The sequence below is a fragment of the Callithrix jacchus genome, chromosome 18 (assembly GCF_049354715.1).
Source record: "Callithrix jacchus isolate 240 chromosome 18, calJac240_pri, whole genome shotgun sequence".
Taxonomy (NCBI): Eukaryota; Metazoa; Chordata; class Mammalia; order Primates; family Cebidae; genus Callithrix; species Callithrix jacchus.
The window spans coordinates 10971949-10988798 of NC_133519.1; the positions used below are offsets into that span (position 1 = coordinate 10971949).

Here is a 16850-nt window from a genome sequence, read left to right on the forward strand (position 1 = left end):
ATTCTCTGACCCTAATAATAACCTGAAAGATTGTTAGTGAACTCGGTAATCCGAATGAGAACAGGACGGGCCCCGCCTCTGCTCTTTTTTCTTTCTTTTCTTTTTTTTTTTTTTTTAAGACTGAGTCTCGCTCTGTCACCCAGGCTAGAGTGCATTGGCGCGAACTCGGCTTACTGCAACCTCTGCCTCCCGGGTTCAAGGGATTCTCCTGCCTCAGCCTCCCAAGTAGTTGGTACTACAGGCGCGTGCCCGGCTGATTTATTTTTATTTTTAGTAGAGACAGGGTTTCACCGTGTAAGCCAGGATGGTCTCGATCTCCTGACCTCATGATCCGCCCACCTCGGCCTCCCAAAGAGCTGGGATTACAGGTGTGAGCCATGGTGCCCGGACAATTTCTGTATTTTTTTAGTAGAGACGTATTTCACCATGTTGGCAAAGCTGGTCTCGAACTCCTGACCTTAGGTGATCCACCTGCCTTGACCTTCCGAAGTGCTGGGATTACAGGCACCACTCCCGGCCTTGCCTCTGCTTCTTTCACAGTTGTTTGTACAGCTGGCTGCCCAGTGGGGACATGAGCAATACAAAAAGAACCATGGATTCTTCCATTGCAATTCTTTCTGTTATGTCTCCTATTCTCATATACTTCCTTGAGCCAGAGGTCATCCCATTCCTCTCCCTTTTCCCAAAAGGCATTTCTCTCTAGGGGGTCCCCCCACCTCAGTGTCTAAAGACAAGGACAGTCTATGGCTTGCTATCAACAATGTAACACAGCTTTGGCCATCCAGGACCATATTTTCATCTAATGAAATAACATCTCCAGGAGAGATGTTCTTAGGCATCTGTTTTCACGCGTGCTTTGATGACAATAAGGATTAAATTGCTCCATCCAAATTCTTAAGAAAACAAAAGTAATTTCTCTTCGATAATAGAGTACTTTGTTATCAAGAGTGCAAGCACTTCATGAATTATTAAAACACACATTTATTGAAAGGTTTTGGCTAGGCACTGTGGCTCACGCCTGTAATCCCAACATATTGGAAAGCTGAGGCAACAGGATCCCTTGAGCCCAGGAGTTCTAGATCAGCCTGGGCAAAAACAGGGAGACCCCCCTCTCTACCAAAAAAAAAAAAAAAAATGTTTTACTCGGTTGCGGTAGTGCCCAGCTACTCAGAAAGCTGAAGGGGAAGGCTCTCGCTTGAGCCCAAGAGGTCGAGGCTGCAGTGAGCTGTGATTGCACCACTACATTCCAGCCTGGACCACAGAGTGAGGCCCTGTCTCTTTAAAAAACAAACAAACAGGCCGGGCATGGTGGCTCATGCCTGTAATCCCAGCATTTTGGGAGCCTGAGGTGGGTGAATCACATGAGGTCATGAGTTCGAGACCAGCCTGGCTAACATGGTGAAACCCTGTTTCTACTAAAAATACAAAAAATTGGCCAGGCGCTGTGGCTCACGCCTGTAATCCTAGCACTTTGGGAGGCCGAGGTGGGTGGATCACCTGAGGTCAGGAGTTCAAGACCAGACTGGCCATCATGGTAAAACCCCATCTTAAAAAAAAAACTACAAAAAATTAGCCAGGCATGAAGGCACATGCCTGTAATCCCAGCTACTCCGGAGGCTAAGGCAGGAGAATCGCTTGAACCTGGTAGGTGGAGGTTGCAGTGAGCCCAGATCGAGCCATTGCACTCCAGCTTGGGCAACATGAGCGAAACTCTATCTCGAAAAAAAAAAAAAACCACTATCCAATCCCCTATTGACATATATTTAGGTTCTTTTCAATCTTTTTGTTTGTTTGTTTGTTTTAATTTTAATTTTTAGAGACAGGGTCTTGCTCAGTCAGCCAGGCTGGAGTCCAGTAACCATAGCTCATTGCAGCCTCTAACTCCTAGGCTCAAGTGATCCTCCCACGTTAGGCTCCTGAATAACTAGGATTACAGGTGTGGGCCACTATACCCTGCTAATTTTTTTATTTTTGTAGAGACAGAATCTCTCTATGTTGCCCAGGCTGGGCTTGAATTCCTGACTTCAAGTGATCCTCCTGCTTTGGCCTCCCAAAGCACTGGAATTTATTTTATTCATCTCTAAAATCCTAGAAGGCAAGTGAGACAAATTTTGTTTCCTCAGTTTATGTGTAGGGAAAGTGGGGACATAGCCAGGAAGGGAGAATATTGTTAGCTGTTTGTAATCAAGGAGTCAGAAGTGCCTAGACTGCTTTCTAGTGTATCAGCCTTCCTCTCTTGTCTGGTAGATGGCCCACCAGACAAGTATTGACCACCTGCCAGTACCAGCATTGACTCTTCCCCCCAAAATGCTCTGTGTGTGTGTGTGGTGGCACACGCCTGTAGTCCCAGCTACTTGGGAGGATGAGGCAGGAGAATCACTTGAACCCAGGAGGCAGAGATTGCAGTGAGCTGAGACTGTGCCACTGTACTCCAGCCTGTGGACAAAGTGAGACTCCATCTCCAAAAAAAAAAAAGGAAAGTAAAGGAATAAAGAATGGCTACTCACTCGGGCTGCTGGTTGCCCCCCGCCCCCCTTTTTTGAGACGGAGTTTTGCTCTTGTTGCCCAGGCTGGAGTGCAATGGCACTATCTCCGCTCACTGCAACCTTTGCCTCCCGGGTTCAAGTGATTCCCCTTCTCAGCCTCCCAAGTAGCTGGGATTACAGGCATATGCCACCATGCCCGGCTAATTTTTTGTATTTTTAGTAGAGACGAGGTTTCTCCATGTTGGTCAGGCTGTTCTCAAACTCCTGATCCCAAGTGATTCTCCCGCCTTGGCCTCCCAAAGTGCTGGGATTACAGTCTGAGCCACCACACCTGGTCCTGGTTGTCCATTTTTATGATTATTTCTTGATTATATGCTAAATAAGGGGTGGATTATTCATTTCTCCTCTTTTTAGACCATATAGGGTAACTTCCGGACATTGCCATAACATTTGTAAACTCCATGGCATGGCACTGGTGGGAGTGTAGCACGGAGGACAATCAAGAGGTCACTCTTGTCACCATCTTGCTTTTGGTGGGTTTTAGACATCTTTCTTGACTGTGGCCTGTTTCATTAGCAAGGTCTTTATGACCTTTATCTTGTGCTGACCTCCTATCTCATCCTGTGACTAAGAATGCTTTAACTGGCTGGATACGGTGGCTCACACCTATAATGCCAGCACTTTGGGAGGCCGAGGTGGGTGTATCACTTGAGATCAGGTGTTTGAGACCAGCCTGGCCAACATGGTGAAACCGTGTCTCTAGGGCCAGGTGCGGTGGCTCACGCCTGTAATCCCAGCACTTTGGGAAGCCGAGGTGGGTGGATCATGAGGTCAAGAGATCGAGACCATCCTGGTCAACATGGTGAAACCCCGTCTCTACTAAAAATCCAAAAATTAGCTGGGCATGGTGGCGTGTGCCTGTAGTCCCAGCTACTCAGGAGGCTGAGGCAGGAGAATTGCCTGAACCCAGCAAGCGGAGGTTGTGGTGAGCTGAGATCGTGCCATTGCACTCCAGCCTGGGTAACAAGAGCGAAACTCCATCTCAAAAAAAAAAAAAGAAAAAGAAAAAAGAAACCGTGTCTCTACTAAAAATACAAAAATTAGCCAGATAGTAGTGGCACGAGCATAATCCCAGCTACTCGGGAGGCTAAGGCAGAAGAATTGCTTGAGCCTGAGAGGCAGAGGTTGTGGTGAGCTGAGATTTTGCCACTGTACTCTAGTCTGGGTGACAGAGTAAGGCCTTGTCTCAAAAAAACAAAACAAAACAAAAAAAGAATGCCTTAACTTAATTGGAATGTAGCTCAGTAGGTCTCAGCCTTATTTCATCCAGCTCCTATTCAAGGTGGAGTTGCTCTGGTTCAAACACCTCTGACATGTCTCCCCTCCCTTTTATAAGAGAACCATTAATCCTAAGGGTTGTAAAGGGATGAAGATCCATCTTCTGTAACTTTTTCAGACTGAATAGGGATGATGATATTCCGGCCTGACTTTTAGGTTCTCTTATATTCAGGGTAGAGAGGTGCTCAGTCGGAAAGTATCAGTATGGTGAGAGCTATTCATAACTCTGACAAAAGGTGGTATCTGGAAGATGAAAAAGTGTGTAAGAAAACATTCGGTAAGCCTATCCTGTATTCCTACACAGAGTACAACAGCAGTACACTCCGCAACAGTGAAGCAAACTAAGCAAAACGATTCCAAGTAAACTAATAAGATGGTTTTCCATGAACTGGGCGATTGTTGGAACCAAGCTGATTCGGGGTGACTAGCTGATTCCAATATGTGCCCAGAATTAGAATATTGATCTGGATTTTTACATTATCCATCCTTTTGTTTCTTTTGAGCAGCAGCCAGTGATCACTGGTTGGTTCACAGGAATAAGCAGGGGTAGTCTAAATTGCAGGAAAAAAAACTGATGAGACTAGAATCTAATAACAGGTGTGCCATAGTTTGTGAAACATAATTTTTTCCTCTCTCTTGTCTCCCTTTTTTTTTTTTGAGACAGGGTCTCACTCTGACATGCAAGGTGGTGTGCAGTGGCATGATCTTGGCTCACTGCAACTTCTGCCTCCCGGGTTCTAGCGATTCTCCTGCCTCAACCTCTGGAGTATCTGGTTCAGCTAATTTTTATTTTTATTTTTATTTTTTATTTTTAGCAGAGACAGGGTTTCACCATGTTGGCCAAGCTGGTCTCCAACTCCTGACCTCAGGTAATCCACCCGCTTTGGCCTCCCAAAGTGCTGAGATTACAGGCATGAGCCACCGCACCCAGCCAGTCTCCCATTTTTACTAAATCATGGTAAAATAGATTTGCTTTATCATATGTGGCATGATTATTTGTACAAAATGCAGCAAGAGTAATTATTTTTCACATAGGCTTTTTAAATTCACTTTGAAAGCACTCTGTCCATAAAAGGAATCTCACATAAGACTTACAAAGCCAGTTAGGCCGGGCATGGTGGCTCACGCCTGTAATCCCAGCACTTTGGGAGGGCGAGGCAGGTGGATCAAGAAGTCAGGAGTTTGAGACCAGCCGGGCCAACATAGTGAAACCCTGTCTCTACTAAAAATACAAAAAAATTAGCCAGACATGGTAGTCGGCACCTGTAATCCCAGCTACTCAGGAGACTGAGGCAGGAGAATCACTTGAACCAGGGAGACAGAGGTTTCGGTGAGCCAAGATCTTGCCATTGCACTCCAGCCTGGGCAACAAGAGTGAGACTCCGTCTCAAAAAAAAAAAATCACACTGTTATGTGGGCATGGTGACTCATACCTATAATCCCAGTACTTCAGGACACCAAGGCAGGAGGATCACTTGAGCCCAGGAATTTGAGGTTGCAGTGAGCTATGATCATTCCACTGTTCTCCAGCCAGGGTGACAGAGCAAGACCCCATCTCTAAAAAAAGAAGAAAAAATGAAAAACTAAAGTTCATTAATTAACTTAATAAATCTATTACATATTAACATAAAACATTTTTTTTCTTTTTCTTTCTTGAGACGGAGTCTTGCTCTTTTGCCAAGCTGGAATGCAGTGGCGCAATCTTGGCACATTGCAACCTCCACTGCCCGGGTTTAAGCGATTTTCCCTTGCCTCAACCTCCCAAGTAGCTGGGACTACAGGTGCCTGCCACTAGGCCCGGCTAATTTTTTTTCTTTTTTTGTATTTTGGTAGAGATGGGGTTTCACCATGTTAGCCAGGCTGGTCTCAAACTCCTGACCTCATGATCTGCCTGCCTCGGCCTCCCAAAGTGCTGGGATTACAGGCGTGAGCCACCTCAACCAGCTGACAAGTAGTAATTTCTTTTTTTTTTTGAGACGGAGTTTCACTCTTATTACTCAGGCTGGAGTGCAATGACGCGATCTTGGCTCACCTCAACCTCCGCCTCCTGGGTTCAGTTAATTCTCCTGCCTCAGCCTCCTGAGTAGCTGGGATTACAGGCACGTGCCACTATGCCCAGCTAATTTTTTCTATTTTTAGTAGAGACGGGGTTTCACCATGTTGACCAGGATGGTCTCGATTTCTTGACCTCGTGATCCACCCGCCTCGGCCTCCCAAAGTGCTGGGATTACAGGCGTGAGCCACCTCGACCAGCTGACAAGTAATAATTTCTTATAAGTTAGTTGCACGAAGGCAGGACGATTGCTTGAGGCCAAGAGTTTGAAACCAGCCTGGGTAATATAATAAAACTGCATCTCTAGAAAAAAACAAAAAATTAGTCAGGCCTGATTGTGCATACCTATAGTCCTAGCTGCTTAAGAAGCTGAGGAAGGAGCATTGCTTGAGCCCAGGAGTTCGAGGTTTCGGTGAGCTATGATCGTAGCACCGTACTCCAGCCATTTGAAACAGGGAAAGACCCTGTTTCAAAAAGAAAAAAAGTTATGATGAGGAATTTGAAACCACATCAGTGTATTTTTGTATTCTGTAACCTTAAAACCCATTGGTCTTTCACTTTGAATTGTTTTACTTGTGCATGATTTCATAGCATCAAACACTGGTCATCTACAAAGTATTCGTTCACCAAATTGTGTAGATCATCTAAATATTGATGCATTTTATTATACAATATCAAAAAATCACATTCATTAATATTACCACTTCAACAAAAAAGTCTTTTTTTTTTTTTTTTTTTTTGAGACAAAGTCTTGCTCTGTCACCAGGCTGGAGTACAGTGGCACGATCTCTGCTCACTGCAACCTCCGCCCCCTGGGTTCAAGCAATTCTCCTGCCTCACCCTTCCCAGTAGCTGGGACTACAGGCATGCGCCACCACACCCAGCTAACTTTTGTATTTTTAGTAGATATCAGGATTTCACCATGTTGGCCAGGACAGTCTCGATCCCTTGACCTTGCGATCCACCAACCTCGGCCTCCCAAAGTGCTAGGATTACAGGCATGACCCATTGTACCCAGCCCAGAAAAGTCTTTAATTAATAGTAAGTTATCAAGTTGATAGTGGTGATTATAGATTTTCCAAGATTCCAATTTTTGCTTGAAGGCTCAAATTGTAATTGATAATTGGCAGTAAATACTGTCAGTTGGCTGAGCGCAGTAGCTCATGCCTGTAATCCCAGCACTTTGGGAGGCCGAGGCAGGCAGATCACCTGAGTTCGAGAGTTCGAGAACCGCCTGAACCGCCTGACCAACATGACGAAACCCCGTCTCTACTAAAAATATAAAGTTATCGAGGCCTCATAGACTCTGAAAGGGATCAGGGACCATCAAGGGTCCATAAACCATACGTTTTGAACTACTGGCCTAAGCATATCAGTGTTTGATCAGTAAAGGCTTGTTCTTCTTAAATTTTTTATTTTCTTTTTTTTCTGAGACAAGGTCTGGCTCTATTGCCCAGGGTTGGGTGCAGTGGTACAATCTCAACTCACTGCAGCTTCCACCTCCTGGGCTCAAGTTATCCTCCCACCTTAGCCTCTCGAGTAGCCGAGACTATAGGCATGCACCACAATGTCCAGCTAATTTTTTTTTTTTTTTTTTTTTTTTTTTTTTTGAGATGGAGTCTCGCTTTGTCACCCAGTCTGGAGGGCAGGGGCGCGATCTTGGCTCTGTGCAACCTCCACCTCCCAGGTACAAGCGACTGTCCTACCTCAGCCTCCCAAGTAGCTGGGACTACATGTCTGTGCTACCATGTCTGGCTAATTTTTGTGTTTTTAATGGAAATGGGGTTTCACTATGTTGGCCAGGCTGGTCTCAAACTCCTGACCTCAGGTGATCTGCCTGCTTCAGCCTCCCAAAGAGCTGATGAGATTACAGGCATAAGCCAATGTGCCTGGCCAATTTTTGTATTTTTTTGTGAGACAGTTTCACCATATTGCCCAGTCTGGTCTCACACTTGGGAGCTCTAGTGATCCTTCTACCTTGACTTCCCAAAGTGCTGGGATTACAGTCCCAAGCCACTGCACCCCGCTTGGTCTCCTTAAATTTTAAGCATGATTATATCATTACACCATAGTCAGAAGATAAAAACAAGATTAAGATGCAGTTTGGGCTGGGTGTGGTGGCTCATGCCTATAATTCCAGCACTTTGGGAGGCCAAGGGAGGTGGATCGCTTCAGATCAGGAGTTCCAGACCAGCCTGGCCAATGTGAATGTGGTGAAAACCCATCTCTACTAAAAATACAAAAATTAGCTGGGCATAGTGGTGGGTGTCAGTAATCCCAGCTACTCAGGAGGCTGAGGCAGGAGACTCGCTTGAACCCGGGAGGCCAAGGCTGCAGTGAGCCAAAATCGCACCACTGCACTCCAGCCCAGGCAATAGAGCGAGACTGAGTCTCAAAAAAAAAAAGAGAGATGCAGTTTGATTTGGAAACCTTAATGTGTCCTGTTTCATTGTGGCATCCAAAGACCTACAAACCTCCAGAGAGAGCAGTTAGTTGCTATAAAGGGCTCTCATAATTTCTGTCAAACAGTAGTTTCACAGGGGGGCATCCATCTTGCTCCCTTCCTGGAAATCAGAGTGCATGTTCTATTATTTTGTATTAAGTTCCTTAAAATAATATTGTACCCTTCTTCATTTCAAGGGAACAAAATGGTATCAATTCCTTAAACTAGAGAGGTGGTAGGGTGTTGCAGATATTTCCAGAGTATTTTTCTGGGGATTGAGAGTGATAGACCTGTATATTAGGGCTTGGAACATTCCCAAATATTTTTTTGTTTGTGTTAGATGAGGTAGAAAGGAAGTGACCTACCAGACAGTCAACTTGAGATGTATCTTATATACATTCAAATATAAAAGGTCTGCAAAAAATGTATTGGCAGCTTTCCTTAAGTTTGAGTTATAGCTACCTGAAAACTTTTGTTCCTATGCATAAAGATGTCTTTGGTGGACTTGGGAAAGAGGTTGCTAGAAGCAGCAAGAAAAGGCCAAGATGATGAAGTGAGAACATTGATGGCAAATGGCGCCCCATTCACCACGGACTGGGTAAGCTTAGAAGAAAGGCCTCTTAATTATTTCTAATATATGCTTTTACCAACCTTTTTCTTAAAGGCTAACAGACTTTATTGGTTTTTCTTCACTCCCTTTCTACCTCATATCCCTTACTAGAGTTTTATATTCTTTGTCTCATCTGAATATCTTTTTCTTTTAGTTTTCCAAATTGAGAGTCTCCTGTGGATATATAGGTGATAATTGTAAGGTATTATATACTTGTGATTTTCTAGAATGTTTCTTAGAGTATTTTCTAAAGGTTTAACTCTCTCTAGAGTGTACTTGGGTTATAGGCTTCTGTAATTAGCTAGAAATTAAATAAAATCAATATCATAAGAATGCATTTCTAGACTAATAAACTCCTTGTTTCCTCTTCTCTAATATGCCTTGGTTAATAAGAAATCGTCTAGGCTGGGCACAGTGGCTCACACCTGTGATCCCAGCACTTTGGGAGGCCGAGGTGGGTGGATCACCTGAGGTCAAGAGTTTGAGTCCAGCCTGGCTAACATGGTGAAACCCTGTTGCTATTAAAAATACAAAAAATTGGCTGGGCGCGGTGGCTCACGCCTATAATCCCAGCACTTTGGGAGGCTGAGGCGGGTGGATCACGAAGTCAAGAGATCGAGACCATCCTGGTCAACAAGGTGAAACCCCGTCTCTACTACAAATACAAAAATTAGCTGGGCATGGTGGTGCATGCCTGTAGTCCCATCTACTCGGGAGTCTGAGGCAGTAGAATTGCTTGAACCCAGAAGGCGGAGATTGCGGTGAGCTGAGATCGTGCCATGGCACTCCAGTCTGGGTAACAACAGCGAAACTCCATCTCAAAAAAAAAAAAAAATACAAAAAATTAGCCGGGTGTGGTGGCGTGAGCCTGTAATTCCAGCTACTTCAGAGGCTGATGCAAGAGAATTCCTTGAACCCGGCAGGCAGAGGTTGCAATGAGCCGAGATCACACCATTTGCACTCCAGCTTGGGCAACGAGCAAAACTTTGCCTCAAAGAAAAAAAGAAATCGTCTAGCTGTTCTGTTTCCTTTACCACTGTTAAAAAAAAACATTAAAGAGGAAGGTGTAATTTAATGAGCCTAGGCAACATCCTGGAGACCAAAGAGTTTCAGAAGAAACAGGTCCAAGTTATAATGTGGGCTTTCTTAGCAGTCACAGATTTTGTACACATTGCCTAATTTTAACAATTTCACTCTATTCTGGAGTGATTGAGAGGCCAACAGATTCTTAGCACTTAACAAAAAGAAAGAAAAGGAAACTCATGAAATTAGCATTTCCATAAATAGACCTGGAATGAACAATGTGAATTAAATTCAGTCAAGCCGAGAGACTGAATATATGAAAAGCGAAGAATAAACTGAACAGGCTTAAAATAAAGAGCATAACAAAAAGAAGGGAATAGATATCTGGCCAAAGTGGGTGCTGATAGATAACTCTTACAAGATTTACGCTGGGGTGACAGACTTAATTACTCCTGTTGATACACCGTTGTTAAATTTTTATTGCCTCTTCATCTCATCATTCGTTTTGCCCTGCTTTACTATGGCAAAAAACTTTTCTTCCAGTCAGTCAAATTTGTACCTCAAATTCCACATGTAACTTTCTAGTGTCTACCCTTTTTCTTTTTTAAATTTTACTTTATTGCCAGGTTTGGTGGCTCGTGCCTGTAGTCCCAGCTAATTGGAAGGCTGAGGTGGGAGGATAGCTTAAACCCAGGAGTTCTGGGCTGTAGTGCACTCTGCCGATCAAATGCCCACACTAAGTTCGGCATCAATACGGTGACCTCCTGGGAGCGGGGTGAACCACCAGGTTGCCTAAGCAGGGGTGATCCGGCCCAGGTTGGAAATGGAGCAGGTCAAAACTCCCATGCTGATCAGTAGTAGGATCAGGCCTGTGAATAGCCACTACATTACAGCCTGGGCAACATATTGAGACACCGTCACTAAAAAAAGAAAATATATATATTTATTTTATTTATTTTGAGATAAGGTCTCTCTATACTGCCCAGGCTGGTCTTGAACTCTTGGGCTCAAGCAGTCCTCCTGCCTTGGCCTCCCAAAGTGCTGTGATTACAGGCATGAGTCACCACATCCACCCTGATCCTTTTTTTTTTTCAACCTTCCAAATGCTGCTTAACGTCACATCCTTTAGGGAATCTTACCTGATAAATCTACCTGACTTAAAGCCATTATACTTAGCACTTATTCAATTGGTGGTATATTTATTTGACCATTAGCATATTGATTTTTTTTTTTTTTTTGAGATGGAGTTTCACTTTTTTGCCCAGGCTGGAGTGCAGTGGCACAATCTCTGCTCACTACAACCTTCACCTCCCAGGTTCAAAGCAGTTCTCCCTGTCTCAGCCTCTCAAGTAGCTGGGATGACAGGTGCCTACCACCATACCCAGCTAGCTTTTTTTGTATTTTTTAGTAGAGATGGGGTTTCACTACATTGGCTAGGTGGGTCTTTAACTCCTGACTGCAGGTGATCCACCTGCCTCAGCCTCCCCAAGTGCTGGGATTACAGGTGTGAGCCACTGTGCCTGGCTCCTGCCCTTTAATTTGTATTTTTTTTATTTATTTATTTTTGAGATGGAGTTTCGCTCTTGCTGCCCAGGCTGGAGTGCAATGGCACCATCTAGGGTCACCCCAACCTCCGCCTCCTGGGTTCAAGCAATTATCCTGCTTCAGCCTCCCAAGTAGCTGGAATTACAGGCATGTGCCACTACGCCCATCTAATTTTGGTTTCTTCATGTTGGTCAGGCTGGTCTCAAACTCCTGAACTCAGGTGATCCGCCCACCTCAGCCTTCCAAAGTGCTGGGATTACAGGTATGAGCCACCATGCCCGGCCTAAATTTTTTTTTTTTTTAAGATGGAATTTTGATCTGTCACCAGGCTGGAGTGCAATGGCACGATCTTGGCTCACTGCAACCTCTGCCTCCCGGGTACAAGCAATTCTTCTGTCTCAATCTCCTGAGTAGCTAGGATTACAGGTGCTTGCCACAAAGCCCAGCTAATTTTTTGTATTTTTAGTAGAGATGGGGTTTCACCATGTTGGCCAGGCTGGTTTTGAACTCCTGACCTCATGTGATCCACCTGCCTTGGCCTCCCAAAGTTCTGGGATTACAGGCATGAGCCACTGCACCTGGCTAACTTCTAAATTTAGCCATTTCTTCAGTTTTATCTGCTAACCAGATTCTCTCTTAAAGGACAGGAACCATAGCTTGTTCATTTGTATCTCTCCAGTATTGATCTAGGACTACACACAGTGGATATTCAATGACTATTATCTTCCCACAGCTTGGAACATCACCCCTTCATCTTGCAGCTCAGTATGGCCATTATTCCACAGCAGAAGTACTCCTTCGAGCAGGTGTTAGCAGGGATGCCCGGACTAAAGTGGACAGGACCCCCTTGCACATGGCTGCGGCTGATGGACATGCACACATCGTGGAACTGCTTGTTCGGGTAAAGCAAGAATAGTGGCAAGGTTATGTTTTAAAGAAGACATCTGCCGTCCTGTTTTCTTACTTAAATGGGTGCTAGGAAACTGAGTTGGGAAGGATTAAGTTTAGGACAGTTTATAGAATTGATTGAGTCTCCAAGAGTCTTCATGGCTGTGAGGACTCTATTTTCTTATTTATTTATTTATTGAGACAGAGTCTCACTCTTGTCACTCAGGCTGGAGTGCAGTGGCGCGATCTCTGCTCACCACAACTGCTGCCTCCTGGGTTCAAGTGATTCTCCTGCCTCAGTCTCCCGAGTAGCTGGAATTACAGGTGCCTGCCACCAAGCCCAGCTAATATTTGTATTTGTAGTAGAGACAGGGTTTCGCCATATTGCCCAGGCTGGTCTTGAACTCCTGACCTCAGGTGATCCACCCACCTCAGCCTCCCGAAGTGCTGGGATTACAGGTGTGAACCACTGTGCCTGGCTGTTTTCTAACTTATTACAACACTTTTTTTTTTTTGAGACAAAGTATTGCACTGTCTCCCTGGCTGGAGTGCAGTAGCATGATCTTGCTCATTGCAACTTCTGCATCCCTGGTTCAGGCGATCCTCCTGCCTCAGCTTCCCAAGTAGCTGGGATTATAGGCGCCTGCCACCTCACCTGACTAGTTTTTTGCATTTTTAGTAGAGACAGGGTTTCACTATGTTGGCCAGGCTTCTGACCTCGTGATCCACTCACCTCAGCCTCCCAAAGTGCGGGGATTGCAGGCCTGAGCCACTGCACCCATCCCCAAAATAATCATTTTTTATTTGAGACGGGCTCACTCCGTTGCCCAGGCTAGAGAGCAGTGGCATGTTCATAGCTCACTGCAGCTTTCAACACCTGGGTTCAAGCAATTCTACTGCCTCAGCCTCCCAAATGGCTAGGACTATAGGCATGCACCACCATGCCCAGCTAATATATTTTTATTTTTTGTAAAGAATAGAGTCTTATTGTATTGCCCAGTCCAGGCTGACCTTGAACTCCTGGCCTCAAGCAATTCTCCTACCTCAGCCTCCCAAAGCAGCACTGAGATTACAGGTGTGGGGTTACTGTGCCTAGCCAGTTGTCTAATTTTCTTGAAATCATATATATATATATATATTTATTTATTTATTTATTTATTTTTTTTTGAGACGGAGTTTTGCTCTTGTTACCCAGGCTGGAGTGCAATGGCGCGATCTCGGCTCACCGCAACCTCCGCCTCCTGGGTTCAGCCAATTCTCCTGCCTCAGCCTCCTGAGTAGCTGGGATTACAGGCACGTGCCACCATGCCCAGCTAATTTTTTTGTATTTTTAGTAGAGACGGGGTTTCACCATGTTGACCAGGATGGTCTCGATCTCTCGACCTCGTGATCCACCCGCCTCGGCCTCCCAAAGTGCTGGGATTACAGGCGTGAGCCACCACGCCCGGCCATGAAATCATATATATTTTTTTAAAATAAAGATGAGGTCTCACTATGTTGACTGGGCTGATCTTAAACTTTTGGCTTCAAGTGATCCTTCCATCCTTGGCCTTCCAAAGTGCTGGGAGTATAGGCATGAGCCATTGTGCCCAGCCTAGTTTTCCAACTTATTATTAACTTATTATAGGCTGGAGTGCAGTGGTATGATATCAGTTCACTGCAACTTCCACCTCCCAGGCTCGAGATCCTCTAACCTCAGCCTCCCCAGTAGCTGGGACCACAGGCACATACTACCATACCTGGCTAATGTTTTGAATGTTTTGTGGAAATGGGGTTTCACCCTGTTGCCCAGGCTTGTCTCAAACTCTTGAACTCAAGCTTTTCTAATTTTTTAAAGGCTAAACAGACTTATTTTTCTTCTTTCCCTTTCAGAAGGTATTATCTGCACTTAGGCCTTTTTTTTTCCAGGCACTTGGCTCTCTGTTAATAATGCAACAAAATCTGTTCTTTCTCTCTTCCTCTTCCATCTGTCTAATTTCTCAGTGTCCTTAGAGGACCCACACATTGAAGACCCACTCGGCTGTCAGCAGTTAGGAGAATTTGAGAAATGTTTTTCCCTTTGATATTCCTTAAATGGGATCTAGATTTGAGTATGTAAACTCTATGGAAATCATCTGTATTTGATGATGGGATGTTACACCTGTGCTACTATAACTACTGTGTACTGAAAAAGAAATGCTTTTCTGTGACAGAATGGTGCAGATGTGAATGCCAAGGACATGCTGAAGATGACAGCTTTGCACTGGGCCACAGAACGCCACCATCGAGATGTTGTAGAGTTACTTATCAAATATGGAGCTGATGTCCATGCTTTCAGCAAATTTGATAAATCTGCCTTTGACATAGCTCTGGAGAAAAACAGTGCTGAGATTTTGGTCATCCTCCAGGTGTGCTTCTTTTTATTCTCTTTTATACTCTCCAGCTTATACTTCAATAGAAGTTAAGGATTTTTTTGTAGGAATTGAATCAAAACTTAATTTTTCCTATCTTCTTAAAATAGCATTTCTAATATGTCTCAATTTTATGATTCAGTGTGATTAGTATCTTTAAAATACATATGTATGCCGGGCACAGTAGGTCACACCTGTAATCCCAGCACTTTGGGAGGCCAAGGCAGGTGGATCATGAGGTCAGGAGTTCAAGACCAGCTTGACCAACATAGTGAAACCTCGTCTCTACTAAAAATACAAAAAATGTGTTGGGTGTGGTGGCGCATGCCTGTAATCCCAGCTACTTGGGAGGCTGAGGCAAAAGAATTGCTTGAACCCGGGAGGCGGAGGTTGCAGTGAGCTACGATTGCGCCACTGCACACCAACCCCAGAGACAATGTGAGACTCTGTCTCAGGGAAAAAAAAAAAAGAAAGAAAGAAAGAAAAGGCCAGGCGAGGTGGCTCACGCCTGTAATCCCAGCACTTTGGGAGGCCAAGGCAGGTGGATCACCTGAGGTTGAGAATTCTAGACCAACCGGACTAACATGGAAAAACCCCATCTCTACTCAAAATACACACATTAGCTGGGCATGGTGGTACATGCCTGTAATCCCAGCTACTTGGGAGGCTGAGGCAAAAGAATTGCTTGAACCTGGGAGGTGGATGTTGCAGTTAGCCGAAATCACACCATTGCACTCCAGCCTGGCCAACAAGAGCGAGATGCTGTCTCAAAAAAAAAAAAAGACAGAACAAAAGCCAAAAAATACAAATATATGTGTGTATATATGTATATTCTATAAAGCCCTGAATTATTCATGGTGATTAAAGAACCATGTCATGGCTACTACTAAAATATTTGTCTTTAGAATGTTTTTTTTCTCCATGAAAATTTCCTTTTCTAATTAAACTTGACTTGGGACAATATTAAACATTACTTTATGTTTTCTGAATATTCATCAACTGATGTGAGACAGTATACAGATGCTCCCTGATAGGGTTATGTTGGATGCAGATGTATCCCCATAATAAGTCAGATCACTTTTACACCATGGCAAAGCTGAAAAATTGTTGAACCCCCTTATAAATTGGGGAGCGTCTATGAAGCTCTAAAACATATTGAGTGACAAGGAAACCACTTCAGAATTTAAATTTAACTGTAACGATTTTATCCTGTTTTGTTTTGTTTTGTTTTTTGTGAGGCAGAGTCTCACTCTTTTGCCCAGGTTGGAGTACAGTGGCATGATCTCAACACACTGCATCCTCAACTTCCTGGGTTCAAGGGATTCTTCCACCTTAGCCTCTCAAGCAACTGGGACAACAGGTGCACACCACCATGCCCAGCTTATTATTATTATTATTTTTGAGATGGAGTCTTGCTTTGTTGCCCAGGCTGGAGTGCAGTGGCATGATCTTGGCTTATGGCAACCTCTGCGTCCCGGGTTTAAGTGATTCTCCTGTGTCAGCCTCCCGAGCAGCTTGGACTATAGGCTCATGCCACCATACCCAGCTGATTTTTGTATTCTTTTTTTTTTTTTTTTGAGATGGAGTTTCACTCGTTACCCAGGCTGGAGTGCAAAGGCGCGATCTCAGCTCACCGTAACCTCCGCCTCCTGGGTTCAGGCAATTCTCCTGCCTCAGCCTCCTGAGTAGCTGGAATTACAGGCACGCGCCACCATGCCCAGCTAATTTTTTTGTATTTTTAGTAGAGACAGGGTTTCACCATGTTGACCAGGATGGTCTTGATCTCGTGATCCACCCGCCTCGGCCTCCCAAAGTGCTGGGATAACAGGCTTGAGCCCGGCTGATTTTTGTATTCTTAGTAGAGACGGGGTTTCACCATGCTGACCAGGATGGTCTTGATCTCGTGATCCACCCGCCTCGGCCTCCCAAAGTGCTGGGATAACAGGCTTGAGCCCGGCTGATTTTTGTATTCTTAGTAGAGACAGGGTTTCACCATGTTGACCAGGATGGTCTTGATCTCGTGATCCACCCGCCTCGGCCTCCCAAAGTGCTGGGATAACAGGCTTGAGCCCAG

The 16850-nt window shown here is 44.7% G+C and overlaps 1 protein-coding gene across 5 annotated transcripts in view; it reads left to right on the top strand.

Annotated features, from left to right (window-relative positions):
• GABPB2 (GA binding protein transcription factor subunit beta 2) overlaps positions 1-16850 on the top strand; it is a 47280-nt gene that overhangs the window by 9752 nt on the left and 20678 nt on the right. For 2 of the 5 annotated variants that reach the window (XM_017966255.4, XM_078355601.1), the window contains exons 3-5: positions 8811-8918; positions 12232-12399; positions 14579-14773. In XM_017966255.4, coding sequence (XP_017821744.1) covers positions 8811-8918; positions 12232-12399; positions 14579-14773 — 471 coding nt within the window. The remainder of the gene's footprint in view (positions 1-8810; positions 8919-12231; positions 12400-14578; positions 14774-16850) is intronic. The other 3 variants (XM_017966256.5, XM_078355603.1, XM_078355602.1) reach the window with 2 other exon arrangements.